The 16,492-nt window shown below is 40.9% G+C and overlaps 1 protein-coding gene across 1 annotated transcript in view; it reads right to left on the reverse strand.

Annotated features, from left to right (window-relative positions):
- Positions 1–6,652: 6,652 nt before the first annotated feature.
- LOC122815102 (protection of telomeres protein 1-like) overlaps positions 6,653–16,492 on the reverse strand; it is a 1,603,082-nt gene continuing 1,593,242 nt past the window's right edge. The window contains exon 19 of the mRNA XM_044087343.1: positions 6,653–6,995. Within this exon, the coding sequence (XP_043943278.1) occupies positions 6,883–6,995 (113 nt within the window). The 3' untranslated portion in view covers positions 6,653–6,882. The remainder of the gene's footprint in view (positions 6,996–16,492) is intronic.

Raw genomic sequence — 16,492 nt, forward strand, 5'->3', positions numbered from 1 at the left:
TGTAAACCTGTTTTGAAATTGATCCCAATTCATTTTCACATGTTTTGGTTTTCTTTTTCTGTTATGAGTGGATCTATGCAAGGGTAGAAACTCTTGATAATGTAAAAAAAAAAAAAGTCTGATGAGACTGAATTTAATTGGGTGGTATGTTCTAAACTGGTGTTAGATCCCGGCGGTAATTAAGCCGTTCCACTATTGCATGCATTAACATCTTAATTTTCTCCAGTTTGTGAACATTAATGTTGTTAACTTCTCTGTCTAAGTTAACAAATATAGCATCATAATCTGTTATGAAATACTGGAAGGATAATGTTCTTTCGACTTTTCCCAGTTAGGGGTGGCCACAGCGGAACTCCGGTCCGCTAATGATTGGAAGTAGATTTTTTACAGGTGCCAGCGCTATGCCCAACCTTCAGCGAAGGCATGCCCATTCTACGCATGTCTTTCGAACACCACTCAACCGTGGGGAGGACATGCAGACACCACACAGAAGGCGCTCCAGCCGAGATTTTTAAATAACCAAATCCAACTTACATACGTCTTCTCTCAGTGTTGTAATAAGTTTTTCATTATGCTGCATCAATATGTTCATAAGATGCTTCCCACTATTGTTAAAAAAAAATCTGTCATCTCTTTAAATATATGATCGTTAGCAGTAATACAGTTTGGACACAACAAAATCAAAGACCTTTTGGTACTATAAGCAAACAAATATAGTGTCCTAGATAAACAGTATCACACACCAAGCTCTTACCTCTTTGACTTTTTACATATCTTAAAGAGCTCTTTGATTTTTTTAAGATTGTCCTTACTACCAAAGGCAGTGTTTCTTGAGGCAGAGATGTCTATAAATGGATTAATGGGAGGAAAAAAAAAACAATTTATACAGACTCAGCTCCCTAGGAGGAAAAACGTTCTGCAGAGCAGATTCAATCAGTGGTTCATCTACTAAAGTAACATTCTGCTGTTGACTCAAAGGAAAAGAAACAACCATTTCAGGAGTGATAGCATCTGATTTTTCAAGAAACGTGTCCTCAGAAGCATCCAAATTAGTGACTTTTTGGATTAATGAACTAAGTGGTCTATAATGCAATTAACACATCCAAAATATCTGGATTAGAAACAGCAAAAGGCTGTATCTTGGAATTACCAACCGCTGGAAAAATAAACATCCTGCACACTATCTGCTATATGGAGGTTGAACTGTAAGATAAACTGCAAAACAGAAAGAAACTCTCCACATATACTAACACAAACCACTTCAGAACAACAAAAGGCACAGAAAACTGCAGAAACAATGGACTTTAATCAGTTACTTGGTATTAATAAAAGTATAGCATATTACCTCGGTGGTCCGGGTTTTTTATTATTTCCTTACTTGTTTGTATAGTCCCTTGTGGACTGTTGAGTGGACAATACATATTTAAAATCCAAAAGTTTATAGCAACTTTTTTTGTAACATTCTATTATAAAAAAATATATATATATATTTTTTATATGCAGAGGGACTTATGATGAATGTTTTGTATTTTTAGGTAACATGATTCTAGTATCTTTTTTTTTAATTTAAGTGGAGTAAGTTCAGAAGTTAACCTTTTAAATGTGAATATTAAAATCATTTTATATGAACTTTCGTCCATCTGATAGGGGCCCCTACTACACACAGTAGCAGGGGTTTTGGGCTATACGTGGAATCTCACTCATTTGGTTTGAGCATGAAAGGCTTTCCATCCATAAAGCTCTCAAAGCTCCAAAGGGGAAGGGTTTTAGGGTAACAAATATCTAAATTCCCAAGGACTGCACGATCTCTACAGTCAGAATGTCTTTCAATTTTTATATTTTAGTAACAGCTTATGAAACTTATTTTGAAAAGAAATAGTACGCATTTCTAAATGCGTTCAGAACTCTGTGTGTTCTCTTTGAAAGACCAGAAAGATGGTGAGGTATTTGGAGTTATTCTTCTGGATACTGTTCACAGTTCTACAGTATCCTTTGTCTGTTATGTCTGTAGTCAGAAACTCATGAAGTTGCTGGCTTTCTTATGCTAGACACTTGTGGTAATGCATAATCAAATGCCGACAGTATTGCCTGGAAATGCAGAAGAGTTATTGTTAGATTCAGTGACGGTAGTGCTTTTTTGTGCCATGTTTGGCTGTTAATTACTAGTCTTGCTGTTTTGCTTTTCTCCAGCTGGTTTTGCATGTGTATAAAAAAGGCCTTTGATGGTTGATTGAAGAAATACTTGCTGTTTTACATTTGTCAAAGAATATGAAGGTGAGTGATCAGTGGTTATCTAGAGTACCAGCTGATGTTTTTAAATGTCTTATTGTTTAATAAGGTTTAATAAGGTTTAACAAGCGTCTGTGTTTTTTGTTTCCGTCACTGGTTTCTTGACCAAGGACTGCCTGAAGGCCAAAGTGGCAGTTTCAGAAGTTCCATCCACCTTTCAGTAAGTTAGTTTGTGCAAGTTGTGAAAAGTCCTTTGGGAAGGAGAATCAGTCATTTAATCAGTCAGTATATACAGCTGAATGGATTAATTCATTAAAACATCTAACAATCCTCCCCTCCACAAGGCGCAGTTAATGCAAAGTTATGTTTAACAGGGGGCACAGTTCTCTCTGTAAGAAGAACATGAGAGGCAAAATCAACCACAAAAACATACCTTTTACTTATTTTTTGTACACCCCAATGGCACAGGAAGTTGAAACCCTGATTATGACCGACATGGCCCATGCTCGAGTAGCAGCATGAGCCAGGAGGGGTGGGGCCTAGGAAGGTGGCTGCTGTCAGCTCAGCTGCCCTGCAGGACGGTAGGCAGGTCGGGTGCATTATTTGTGCAACACCTATAAAGTACCAGTGTTACAGGAAATTGACCTACTGAGTGCATGTTCCAAAGCAGTGCACAGCAATAGGAAGGACAATGTATGTGGAGGCACACATGCTTGGAATTAGCATACAGAGGATACAGACAGAACAGCTAATGGAGGTTAGGAGGTTCTGCCAAGAGGGCTGGCACCGGAGTCAACTGCCTTTGGCCAACTGTTCTGCTCCACATTCCTGCATGCATGCCTCTCCAGGATCAAACTGTCAGAGTATGTCCTCCATCCCAGAAATTAATAGGTTGCATGGCTCTCCCCTGGGTTGGTAGGTGCCTAGCGTTTGTTCTCAGAGAAGAATGAATGTGTTAACTGGATGAAGGAAACCTGAGGATTTGGGTAAATCTGTGTAACTGGGGAGAAATGAAAACTTAAGATTGTTTTCTGTTCTTATCAATTCTGTATTTTATCATCATTTCATCACTGGAAATATTTGACTGGGATGGGGGTCGACACACTGATCCTCAGCACTTCTGCTGGCACCATCAGAGGCTGCATTTCATTTTCATTCATCTGTGAAGTTTCACTTCTGCATAACTATATCATATGGTTTTATATTTGTTTTTTACATGTTTTACCAGATCTGTGAAGTTTCACTTCTGTATAACTATATCGTATGGTTTTATATTTGTTTTTTACACGTTTTACCAGATCTGTGAAGTTTCACTTCTGTATAACTATATCGTATGGTTTTATATTTGTTTTTTACACGTTTTACCAGATCTGTGAAGTTTCACTTCTGTATAACTATATCGTATGGTTTTATGTTTGTTTTTTTACACGTTTTACCAGATCTGTGAAGTTTCACTTCTGTATAACTATATTGTATGGTTTTATATTTGTTTTAGATCTGTGAAGTTTCACTTCTGTATAACTATATTGTATGGTTTTATATTTGTTTTTTACACGTTTTACCAGATCTGTAAAGTTTCACTTCTGTATAACTATATCGTATGGTTTTATATTTGTTTTTTTACACGTTTTACCAGATCTGTGAAGTTTCACTTCTATATAACTATATCGTATGGTTTTATATTTGTTTTTTTACACGTTTTACCAGGCAACTGATGCTTTTCTGGATGATAGTAGGTTCTGCTTTTTGGATAGGTATACTATGAGATACATTTCTGTTCTGGGGATTTCCTCAGTTATTATCCTTGTTGATGGGCTCTGCTGTCTTCATGGAATCCAGTCTTACTCCTGATACTTTACCACCAGATCCCAGAAAACCTGACAGGTACTACAGAGTACCTGACTCACACAAATTTCTCTCTAAGAATCCCACGGCGGATCAAGAGATCATTTCCCAGGGACCTAAAGGTGTTAAGGCTACTGCAGGTTGTGCAGAGAACTTTTCAGTAATTTTATTTAATAATTAATTTCAATTAACTAGGATGTGTCATATGTTCTAAGTAAATGTCCTTAAGCCTAGTATCTCCTCCTCTTATTGATTACAGGTAAATAATTAGAAAGGCCATCAAAGAAAAGGTAGGATTTACAATCAAAATGTGTCTCCTACAGTACCAACAGATGCAAAATCCCTCTGGAAACCTCAAATAAATCCCAGACTAAACATGCAGCATTCAAATGGTCACAGACGCACAGAAAAAATTCGTGAATGCTTTAACATGATGGCAAGGCCCCTGCCCCCGAAATCTCTAGATATACAATATGTTCTCCAATGCTCAGTGCTTGGGACCCTAATTGTTGTGTTGTACAAATGACCTCCCATGGGATCTGCCCAACGTCGACAACATAATGTGTACAGCTGATTTTGTCCTTACAATAGCAGGGATCCAAACAACAACAACCATCACTGCTCAACTTTAGCAACAATTTGAGTGGCTATGAAATTGGCTTGTTATCAAATTCTCCATCAACACTACCAAAACTATCACTATGGTACTGGGAACAGCAGAGAAAGTTGGTACCCTCCCTATAGTCATCACTGCTCCTCAGGTTCCCCCTTCCCTGTCACAGGTACTTACATGTACCTTTATGTGACTAATGATCACTCTGCTCAACTTTCATGCACACACACAAACCCAGACAATGTAATTAACTAGTTGAAAATATTCTAGAAAATTCTCAGCTTGCTTACTCCTGAAGCTACATGCACTGCATCTGTTAATGTCCTACTACCCAGATGGCAATATGTTTTTCCTTGCATTACATCCCATTCAGCCTATAAAATTTCCTTAATCCAAGCAACTGAAAGCAAAATACTGAGGCTCATACACCTTCCTTGCCCTACTGTGCATCACTGTACCACCCTATAAAAAGGGTGATAGCTGCCAGTAGCCTCCTGTTCCACCTTCTTGCTGGCAACTCTTACCTTCAAACTGTCTATGACAGATACTGCCCACCAATAAAGAAATGTGTTAAACATCATAAAATTTACCCACTCACTCAGAACAATGAATGACAAAGAATTAGTAAGACCCCCCATTTAAACTTACCACCATGGAAAGTGCTTTTTGCAAAACCGCTTCAGTTTGCTGGAACTCACTAGCATAAGACATCTGTCTACTGACTGATCTGAAGCTTAAAACAGCAGCTGAACAGCACCTCACTGAAAACAACAAACATAAATGTAAGTAGGGCCCCAGATAAACAGTTACACAGCAAAAATAAATGTAAGTAGGGCCCCAGATAAACAGTTACTGACTCTTAAAACAGCTCCACATAAATGTAAGTAGGGCCCCAGATAAACAGTTACTGACTCTTAAAACAGCTCCACATAAATGTAAGTAGGGCCCCAGATAAACAGTTACTGACTCTTAAAACAGCTCCACATAAATGTAAGTAGGGCCCCAGATAAACAGTTACTGACTCTTAAAACAGCTCCACATAAATGTAAGTAGGGCCCCAGATAAACACTTACTGACTCTTAAAACAGCTCCACATAAATGTAAGTAGGGCCCCAGATAAACAGTTACTGACTCTTAAAACAGCTCCACCTGACTATTTTCTACCCTTGGTCTCTATTGTCTAGTTTTCATTGTCAGTTTCACACAAGTACCATTAACATGCAAGCTAGCTAAGCACCGTAGGGAAATGATTAATCTTGTTAATCACTGTTGTAACAGTCCATGTATGCGCTAAATGCCTACTCCAATTGGCTTAACATCATGCAGCGTATGATGAATATGCTATGGGATTCTTTGATATGTTTCCATTGTAGAGCAGCAACCAGTACGGACAGCCTCTTGTTACTTATGTTTATGTATAACACAATATCTTCCAAAACAACTAGAAAACGAGTCCAATATTATGAATACGACTGCCAGAGACAAAAGATCCACAACCAGGTAGAAAATGCACACAAAATATATTCTCTCTCTAGTGCCTCGGCACAAAATGCTTTCAAGGAGTTGTATTTATAATATAATATCTTGCCTCCTTGGCTCGGATTGTTGCTGAAAAGAGTGTTAGGACCAGTCTATCTACTCAGTTAAATGAATGAAAATAAATACAATAGACTCTCCAAAGCCACAATAACTTGGAGAATAAAGAATATGTTAAAAAAATGTAGCACACACTTTTTCCCTTTTCTCATAGTATAACACTGCAATCAATGTCGACCAAGTCGGTGCCAACATTCCTTTACTCTGACACACGATAACAATGATCTTCCTGCTATGACTTTCTGAGCATTGTTGTAAAAAGACCTAACATACAACAGATTTACTGCAAAGGTATCCCATGTGAAAGTCTGCCATGGAAAGACAAAGTAAGTGATGATGTTTAAAAAGAACGAATGCGAACAAGAATGGTTTTATACAAATTATTTTAATATGAAAATGACTAATCAATAAAATAAATATATGTTCACATTCTCAGTCTTTCACCATATTTAAAATAAATATTCCACACAAAATACTTCTTTTAACTTTTCTCCTCCATTAATAACCGCCAAGAATGGTACGGGTCTGTTCATAAACACGATGAACAAATGAAACAAGATAATGTATCATACAAGATGCTTGTAGACTTCCTTGGTCAGCTAGCAGTCATCTTCAGCAATGATAGTATCAAATACCTGGTAGCAAACCCTTCGATTACCTCCTTCTTCTATGCAATAAGACTTAATACAACACTCCAACCAGGGACGATCTTCTGAAAGAGAAAACAGACATGGTTCAAATAAACGCACTGCACACGTTTATTTACTTATTTAAACTAAAGAGAAGTTATGTACTTACCATAACATTCCATCTGTATTGTCCCTTTTCATTTATCCTTGACATATGGGTTCGGTTCCGATATCGGAACCAACTCAGCTGTTACTACAGCTTGTTCTGACCAAAAACTCTAGAGCTTCACCTCTACGCATAATCCCTCTCTCAATTACCTCAGATCAAGTTTGCAGATTAAATATAGTGTGATAGATAAAGAAGCCTCAACACAAGCCATATCCGCTATGCCTTAAAGATTACCATAAGAGACAAGTACATTACCCTTTCCACCAAATAGTCTTTAAAGGAAGGGGATAGAGAGGGGAGTTGAGAATAAATAAAAATGGACAACACAGATGGAACGTTATGGTCAGCACATAACTTCTTTATCTAATGTTGTCAATTTTCATTTTATCCTTGACATATGGGGAGGAGTTCCCAGCTACCTTAGACCTTGGGAGGACTCATGGAAGGATATTCCTAAGCACCACTGAACCAAAGGATGCTCTTCTCCTAGAGATCAAATCCAATTTGTAATGAGTAATAAAGGAATGGGTGAAGCCCAAGGAGCTGCTGCAGAAATGTCATCCACTGGAGCTCTAGCTTGGAAAACTGCTGAAGTGGCTACAGATCTTGTACAATGTGGAAGTGGCTACGGATCTTGTACAATGTGGAAGTGGCTACGGATCTTGTACAATGTGGAAGTGGCTACAGATCTCGTACAATGTGGAAGTGGCTACAGATCTCGTACAATGTGGAAGTGGCTACAGATCTTGTACAATGTGGAAGTGGCTACAGATCTTGTACAATGTGGAAGTGGCTACAGATCTCGTACAATGTGCCTTTATAGGCCTAGGTAAACTAATTTTCTTCCTGTCACAGATAAAGGAAATACAATCCCTGAGCATCAGGTCAACTTGCTGCCTGGTCTAACAAACCTTGCACTTGTAAAGGAGACAAGGAGTTGGTCAGAGTTTCTCATGTCTTTCATCCTGTAAAGATAAAAGTGTAGTTGTCTATGAACATCTGACAAATGCAAACAGTATTCACCTTTGTTCGAAAAGCTGGGAAAGAATACTGGAAAATGAATAGTCTGATTGATATTAGACTGTGACACTACTTAAGGTAGAAAGGTGGGATTTGTTCGCAAAGATAGTCTGTCTTTTTGAAAAATCAGATAAGGAGGTTTACACAAGGCCTGGATTTCCGAAATTCTTCTAGCACAGGTTGTTGATACCAAAAATAATGTTTTCCATGACAAGTACTTTAGATCACAGTCTGCAGATGGTTCGAAGAGAGAATGCACAAATGTTTGCAACACTAGGTTTAGGTCCCAACGTGCAGTAGCATCTCTGAAGGGAGGTTTCAGCAACAGTGTCCCTTTTAAAAATGACTTAAAAAGTCATTGAGAAGCCAAGGAATGTTTTACCAAACCATCATGGAAATTTAAAACAGCTGCAAGCTTCATTCTGATGGTAGCTCCTGCATTGAAAAGAGAGACTAAGAACTCTTAAAACATTATCAATAGAAGCAAAAAAGGGGTTGATATCCCTTTCACTTGCCCAGATGGTAAATCTCTTCCATTTACTATTATATAGTTTCTGGCTGGAAAGTTTATGAGAAGCTAGAAGAATTTGGGAAGAAAGGTTAAGATGCCTGGCTACTAGTGGAACTGGAGGAACCATGCTGTCAGCTTCAGGTTCAGAATGTCTGGGTGAACTAGCCTGTCTGGACAGGACAGAAGGTCTGGAACTGGGACCACAGTCCATGATCGTTGAATTAGATAAGGCCAAAGAAGGAGAACCATATCTGTCAAGGCAAAATGGAGCAATGAGGATTACTTTGCTGTTCAACCTGAGTGCTTTCTGTAAGAATTGTGGAATTAGAGGTATCAGGGGAAAGGTGTACAGGAGTCCAGAGGGCAAAGTGTGGAGAAGAGCGTCTCTTGGTGACTTTCCTGGAGAGGGAATGAGGGCAAAGAAGTTGTTGCACTTGTTGTTTAGGAGAAAGGTGAACAAGTTGCAGTAAGGTTGGCCCCACTGATGTAAAATCTTTTTCATCACTTCTGGATTGAGAGACCAAGCACGAGGCTGCAGGACAAATCTGCTCAGTTTGTCTGCTATCACACTAGAACTTCCGGGAATATGCATTGCTATCAGAAAGTGGTTGGAAGACACCACCCACTGCCACACACTGAGTGCTTCTCGACAAAGGGGATACAAACTTGGTTCTTCCCTATTTGTTGATGTACCAAACTACTGACATATTGTCTGTTTGAATCGTAATTGTTCCCGCAGGAAGAGCAGTTTGAAAGGTTTGCAATGCTAAAAACACCACTCAACTCCAGAAAACTGATATGAAAGTTAGCCTCTAAGGAGGACCAAGTGTCTTGGACAGTCTTGTCCAGAAAATGCCCCCCACCCCACCCCATCTGGGAGGTGTCTATGATCACTACGGCCTTGGGTTCTAGAAAAATGAAGCGGCAGCCCAGGAGAATTTCTTTGGAGTGAATCCAGCAAGCTAGATCCTTTCTGCAATGATTGGTGATCAGAATCTGGTCTGACATGGGTTGATGTAGTATAGACCACTGAGAAGCCAGCAGCCATTGTAAAATTCTCAAGTGATATCTGGCTAGGGGAACTAGAGTTATTGTCACTGCCAAAAAACCTAGGGACTGCAAAACTAGGCAAGCGGGAACCTTCTTTCTGTAAATTATTTTTTTAACCTGGGCAATGATTTTTTGAAGTCTCACTGGGGGAAGGGATGCTACGGTTGATGTCATATTGAGCACTGCTACTATAAACTCCAAACTGAATTGGAGACAGGAATAACTATAAATCACAAAAAGTCCCAAGTATACACAGGTCTGTAGAACACAATCCCTTGCTTCTATCAGTTGATGCCTGGCTGGAGTGGTAATGAGCCTGTTGTCCAAATAGGGAAACGCCTGAAATCCTTGCAGTCTCAAGTGAGCTGCTACTGCTGCCATACATTTGGTGAACACCCTGGGGGCTGTGGCGAGACCAAATGGTAGCGACCTAAATAGTAATGACAGGCTCCTAGCCGGAAGCAGAGGAACTTTCTGGAGTGCTTGTTCATTTTATATAGTAATATGCATCTTGAAGATCTAAAGAGTACGTTCAGTTATCCTTTCCTAGAAATGAAAGCATGGACTGCACCATGACCATCTGCAATTTCGTTTGTCAAACTGATTTGTTCAACACAATAAGATCCAGAATTGGTCTCCAGTCCCCTGTCTTTTTTTGGCACTAAAACGAATCTTGAGTAAATTCTGGATCTTCTCTGGTCTGGAGAGACTTCTTTGATGACTCTTTCGTCTACCAGTTTTTGAATTTCTATAACTGCTGGTTCCCTCTGACTGGATGAAACATCAGGAATTTTTTTGCATACTGGGGGAAGATGGCAAAAGGGTATGGTATAACCTCTGGTTATAATCTGTTGCATCCAAGAATCTATTGTTATATTTAGCCAGGTGTTCTGGTGCAAGGGCAAGCGTTCCCAGACTACCTCCACAGGAAGACAATTGGGCCTCCTTTCAGGAATGCTGAAAGGGCTTGCATGAGAAGGAGTCCGTGAAACCCTGGTTCTGTGGACCATGTGTGCCACGTGGATGGCATCTTCCATTGTAGTCAACCCCTCTGCCCCTGGGGGAAGTGCCTCCATGCGTGTCCCGGAAAGACCCTTGGGACTTTTTTAACCACATCTTTCAACCACTCTTCTGATTCCTAGAAAACGATATTTGGCGGGGGTGGAAAAACATACGCCAGTGGCAGAAAGGGTCTTAACATCCTTCTCACACATGGATAATGTCTCTCTAACTTTTGGGCCAAACAGAGATGATCTGTCACAAAGCGCATAAACAAATGAAAATGGTTTCGCAAAGCAACATAGGTGCATCCAGGCATGTCTCCTTATGGCTACTCCTGAACCCACCACTCTGGTCATCCCTTCAGCTGCATGAGCAATGACCCTTATGGACAAGTCTGAGACAGACTCCAGGGTAGCCAACTGGGAAGCAAACTTCCCTTGGACTCCCTCGGCAACAGCTCCAGCCAGGGTATCCAACAACTCCTTCATCAGATCCCTTTGAAGTCTGGTGAAATGTGCCAGAAAATTCAAAGATTATAAGGCGAAGGTCGAAGCGTAAATCTGCTTCCCATATCTATCCATCACCGGAGACTCTCTGTTGGGTGGATGGATAGAGGTCTCCTCAGCAAGTTCCTTTTTTTTTGGTAGCTGCTACGACCATGGCATCTACTGCTAAACTGTTAGCCTAGAATTGTTTATCCTCAAGTGCAGATAAAATTTTGGGATGGGTTCAATAGTGTCTGGAGACTTCCATGCCTGCTGAGAAATCGGGTCTACTTTATTTACGCGAAAGCTTAAAACAGCGAATGCATATGCATAGAAAGTGCGAACCGTCAAAAACTGTAAGAGGAAATCTCTGTAGGTGGAGATTTCTGTTTACTTCAATGCAGTGCGATCTCGGAGTTGATATATTTAAGTAGCGGGGGGGGGGGCAAAGGGGAGCTTACCCCCCTGCCTACAGCTGTTACATGTCATGTTTGTTGTGTAGCTCCGTTTTTGTTGTGTTTCGATGGTTTCTCGGTTCGATGCATATGGTTCGATGCATATGCATTCGCTGTTTTAAGCTTTTGCATTAATAAAGTAGACCCGAGAAATCAACTGAATGAGTTCATCAGTGGGCAAAGTCACCCAAGAGGTAGACAGGCGAGTACTGAATTCCTCCGAGGTAGACAGGCGAGTACTGAATTCCTCCGAGGAAGGGTTTTAGGACTTTCACCCTTCTGTTTCAAACTTTCTAGTTTTTCTCCAAAGGAGACATCTTCGGGGGTGACCTTGGGGACCTTCCCCTTCATCAAAATCAGTGCCTTCCATGATCAATTCTTGTGAGGAATCTAAGCACTTTCTCTTGCACTTCTTCTGAGGAATCTCCTCAGGGGGATATAGTCTGGAGTCAAAATTTGACAGAATCTGTATCTGAGATTTCTGAGGTTTAAGTACTCACTGCCCCAGTGGAAAGACCGGCTGAATAACTTGGCGGGAGGAAAGTATCTGCTCCAAGAAGGAAAGGGCCGACTGAGTCAATGTAAGAGACAAGGCCCTATCCGTTGCCTCGAAGGCTGGGTGCCCCTGAAGAAGGAAGGGAGTCCGGAACCGAGATAGACTACCCCAGAACTGTGGTCACTCCCCACTCTGAAGAAACAGCCCACGAGACAGAAGCTGAACTGAACCGTGCTGATGCTCCAAGGTGCAGGGACTGCTCTGAAAAAATTGGGAGTCAACTCCTGCCCCTCAGAGCCAACAGGACAGCTACGGGCTTTGGAGGTCTCCAGCTCTGAAAGAACTCAGGGCAATAACCGGTTACAAACAGAGAGTGAGATCTCCAGAACTGAGCTGTAAACTCTGAAGTCTTAGAGGAGGTCAAAAGAGAAATGGTTAGAGGGGTAAATGAAGGTTCAGCTCCTCAGCCCATAGGGGCCAGAGCCAAAGGGAGTCCTGTAAAACCTCTTGCCACAAAATTTTATTCACCAGTCTCTCCATGTCAAGTTCTGTAAGGCTTTTGGTGGAACAGACTGATAACAGACAGGGTGATTTAGGTCTTTACAGAAAAACCCTGGTTAACTCACTCACAAAGGGGTCAATAGATGGGAATAACACTTCCAGGGTAGAATTTACTTTTGCCCTATATCCAAAATCTACACCAAAGTAGCTGGTGTTGGTGTAGAAGCAGAAGGCACATTTTCTTGCGCAGAAGCCATCTGCGCAAAGGTTTTTGACACAGGAATGGTGGTCGGTGCTGGTGATTTTCCCAGTACTGAAGTCCTAGAGTCAGCGTACTTCGGCTGCTAGGAACTTTCAGGAGTTGAAGATAGATGCTTCTTAGCTGTCGGTGCCAATGGAGAGGATGGCACTAACAAATTCCTGGTTTTGCCCTACACATGGCCTGTCCAAAGGCAGAAGGAATCAAGCCTTTCAAAATCAGCTGGCTTCTTCTCCCAACAAGAGCCCTATGGCTAACACCATGGCAAATGTTGTAATCTTCCTGTAAATGCACAGGACCTAAACAATATACACATAAAATATGCAAATCAGAAACAGGTACCTTATGGTCGCACTTCTGGCATCTATTGAAGTCAGAAGGGACCTTAGTTTTCTCAGCCATAATAAAAAAGGTCTGAAAGCACACACACACACACACACACACACACACACACACACACACACGCATGCGCACACAGACACACATGCGCACAGACACACACACAGACACATGCATGCGCACACAGACACACATGCGCACACAGACACACATGCGCACACAGACACACATGCGCACAGACACACACACACACAGATGCATGCGCACACACACACACACACACACACACACACCACTCACTCGAAAGGGGGATACACAAACATTCTCAACAAGAAAAAAACAGAAAGAAGACAGACATTTTTTATATGGGGAAAGGGGAGCAAAGAAAGAACTATCAATGATGATAGTTACAGAATACACTGAAATGTACAGAAGAAAGCTATCAACAATGATAGCAGAGAATACACTAGAGTGTAAAGAGAGAGGACAGTGATCACTAAATAAAGGGTAGAGGAAAAGTGAAAGGGAATAAACACTGAACAAGGGAAGAAACTTGAAAAATAAAAGTAAATAGAAGAAAACTATCCCAAAAAACTAACTAAGCTTGAGAGCTCTAGTGAACGTGTTTATCTGGAAAAGCAGCAAATGAGATCTGGGTAATTGGGAGAGAGGAATTACAGGCAGAGGTGAAGCTCAAGAGTTTTTGGCTAGTGCGAGCTGTAGTAACAGCTGAGCTGGTTCTGATATCGGAACTGAAATCATATGTCAAGGATGAAATGAAAACTGACATCAGACTGCACATTTATTTTTTGTTAACTGACAAGGTGGCTCAGGCAAAACACATTTTCATTCATGACCTAGACTCAGACATTGAGCATACTCAACAATGAATGCTGAGTAAAACTTAAGGACTATACATAACAATAAATGCAGAGCAAAACAGTTGAAAGACATAGAAAAATTGGATAACTAGGAAGTAAGTATATAAGGAGCTCAACAACGTTTAGTGTCAGGACAAATATGCATACAGAGACACGGGCACATAACTAACAATGTCACATGTTCATAGGTTCATACTAGGCTATCTGCCCTAGGGCATTTATAAGCCTAGCCAGAGTGCGTATGGCTTTCACCACCCCTTAGGATGAGAATAATATACCCATTAGTTTGCTGTGCCTCTGTCCAGCAGTGATACAGAGATGATTCCCGGGGTAAACCTACGATCTCCCATCCACTCGTCAAGATTTCTCTTGAAGAGAGTCAGTGAGGGGCTCTGCCTCACATGGACTGGGATTCTGTTCCATAGTGTAGGGAGTCTCTGGGTGATGAATCTGTCCCTCCAGCACGTCCTATTTATATCCGTGTTGAGGTTTAAGTCTCTTGCTCTCGTGGCTCTGGTGGATTTGGATTTTTGAGGTGGAGCATGTCCATTAATTCGGGTTGGACATGACCTTGTATGTCAGGCACAGATCACCTCTGAGCAGACGGTATGCGACTGAATAGAGCTGGAGTTTCTTCAGTCGGGCATCGTATGACATATGTTTGAGCCCCTTTATCCTTTTGGTGAGGAACTTTTGGGGTCTTTCCAACTGCTGCAGGTGTCGGGTAAGGTACATTCAATGGGGCATTGTACTCAATCATTGGTCTGATAAGTGAAGAGTACAGGGTACAATGACCTCTCCTGATCTGGATGTGAATCCCTTCATGATCAGGTGGGCAATGTAGAAGGTCTTCCTAACCACTTTGGCAATGTGAGTGTCAAAAGAGAGGTTACTGTCAACTTGGGTCCCCAGGTCCCTGATAACTTCTTCCGTGTTTAATGGATTACCACCTATGTGGTAATTAGGGGTTACCTTGTTTTTCCCAAAGGGTATGACTATACATTTTTTGGCATTTAGCTTAAGGCCATGGCTCTGGCACCAGTTATCCATTTCTATGAGACCTCTCTGGAGGATGTCTGTGTCTGATGGAGTGTCAATTATGGTTAACTGGCTAGCTAAAAGAAAGCATCCGAGTTTTTCAACAAGAAATATTAGTGCCTAATTATCTAAATTGTTGGTTCTAGGTGATGGTCACTGCTGACGTGACACTCTGAATCCATGTACAAAAAATGGAAAAAAAGGAGTTGATGTAAATGCCGATGACAATGTTCAAAACAGGTAAGAACGGGCTACACACAAAAAAATACAAGGTATATACAAAAGCATAAATTCACACGCTCTCAGTGTCTAGAAAGTCCATGATTTATATGCATTTGTTAGTTTAGAAAAAGAGCAGAGTTTTTAGTTGCATGGCCCAAGTTAAGTGCACATCGTTAATGTGCGTTTACCATTATTCCTACAGCAATTACAGACATTATTCTTTAATAAATGTTCCTTAAGTTAACTTTGGAATCTGATGGAATTTTCTTAGTAACATATGCTGATTAAATAATTCTCCCAAAAGCTGGTCTGATTTTAGAAGATTTTTTTTCAAGAATGACTAGTTCAAAAGACAGCCTTACTAATCTAAGAAAGTCATTATCATTGTTTCTGTGGGAGACTTCCAAAATGGCTGCTCGATGAGTTAACAGCTTAATTACATCTTCTCCATTGTGAAAACAGAAACTTGGGAAAGACAGCCAGGACATTTCTTTTTCCCAGCATGGATAATGGAGTTGTCATGTTTCATAGTTTAGTACTTGGCTATCTGCCCTGGGGCATTTGTAAGCCTAGCCATAGTGATGTGGCTTTTGCCACCCCATGAAATGGTACAAAAATGTACAGAATAAATTTAGAATACTGTGCCTCTGTCTACTAGTGACACAATGAAGGCCCCCCTTATATAATAGAATTAGTTTACTGTGCCCCTGTCTAGCAGTGACACAGATGTGACCCCTGGGGTAAACTTACGATCTCCCATCCACTCATCAAGATTTCTCTTGAAGAGAGTCAGTGACGGGCTCTGCCTATCTGAACTGGGATCTTGTTCCAAAGCATGGAAGCCTCTGGGTTATGAATCTATCCCTCCAGCATGTCCTATTCATACTTGTGCCGAGGTTTAAGTCTTTAGCTCTCGTGGTCCTGATGGATTTGGATTTTTTGAGGTGGAGCATGTCCATCAGATCCTGACTGGACATGGCCTTGTACGTCAGGCAGAGATCACCTCTGAGCAGGCGGTACGCTACTGAATAGAGCTGAAGTTTCTTTAGTCTGGCAGAATAAGACATATGTTGGAGACCCTTGATCCTCTTGGTGAGGTACTTTTGTGGTCTCTCCAGCTGTTGCAAATGCCGGGTGAGGTACATACCAAAT

This window comes from Protopterus annectens, chromosome 11.part0, assembly GCF_019279795.1.
Source record: "Protopterus annectens isolate FY-2018-M chromosome 11.part0, PAN1.0, whole genome shotgun sequence".
NCBI classification, from domain to species: Eukaryota; Metazoa; Chordata; order Ceratodontiformes; family Protopteridae; genus Protopterus; species Protopterus annectens.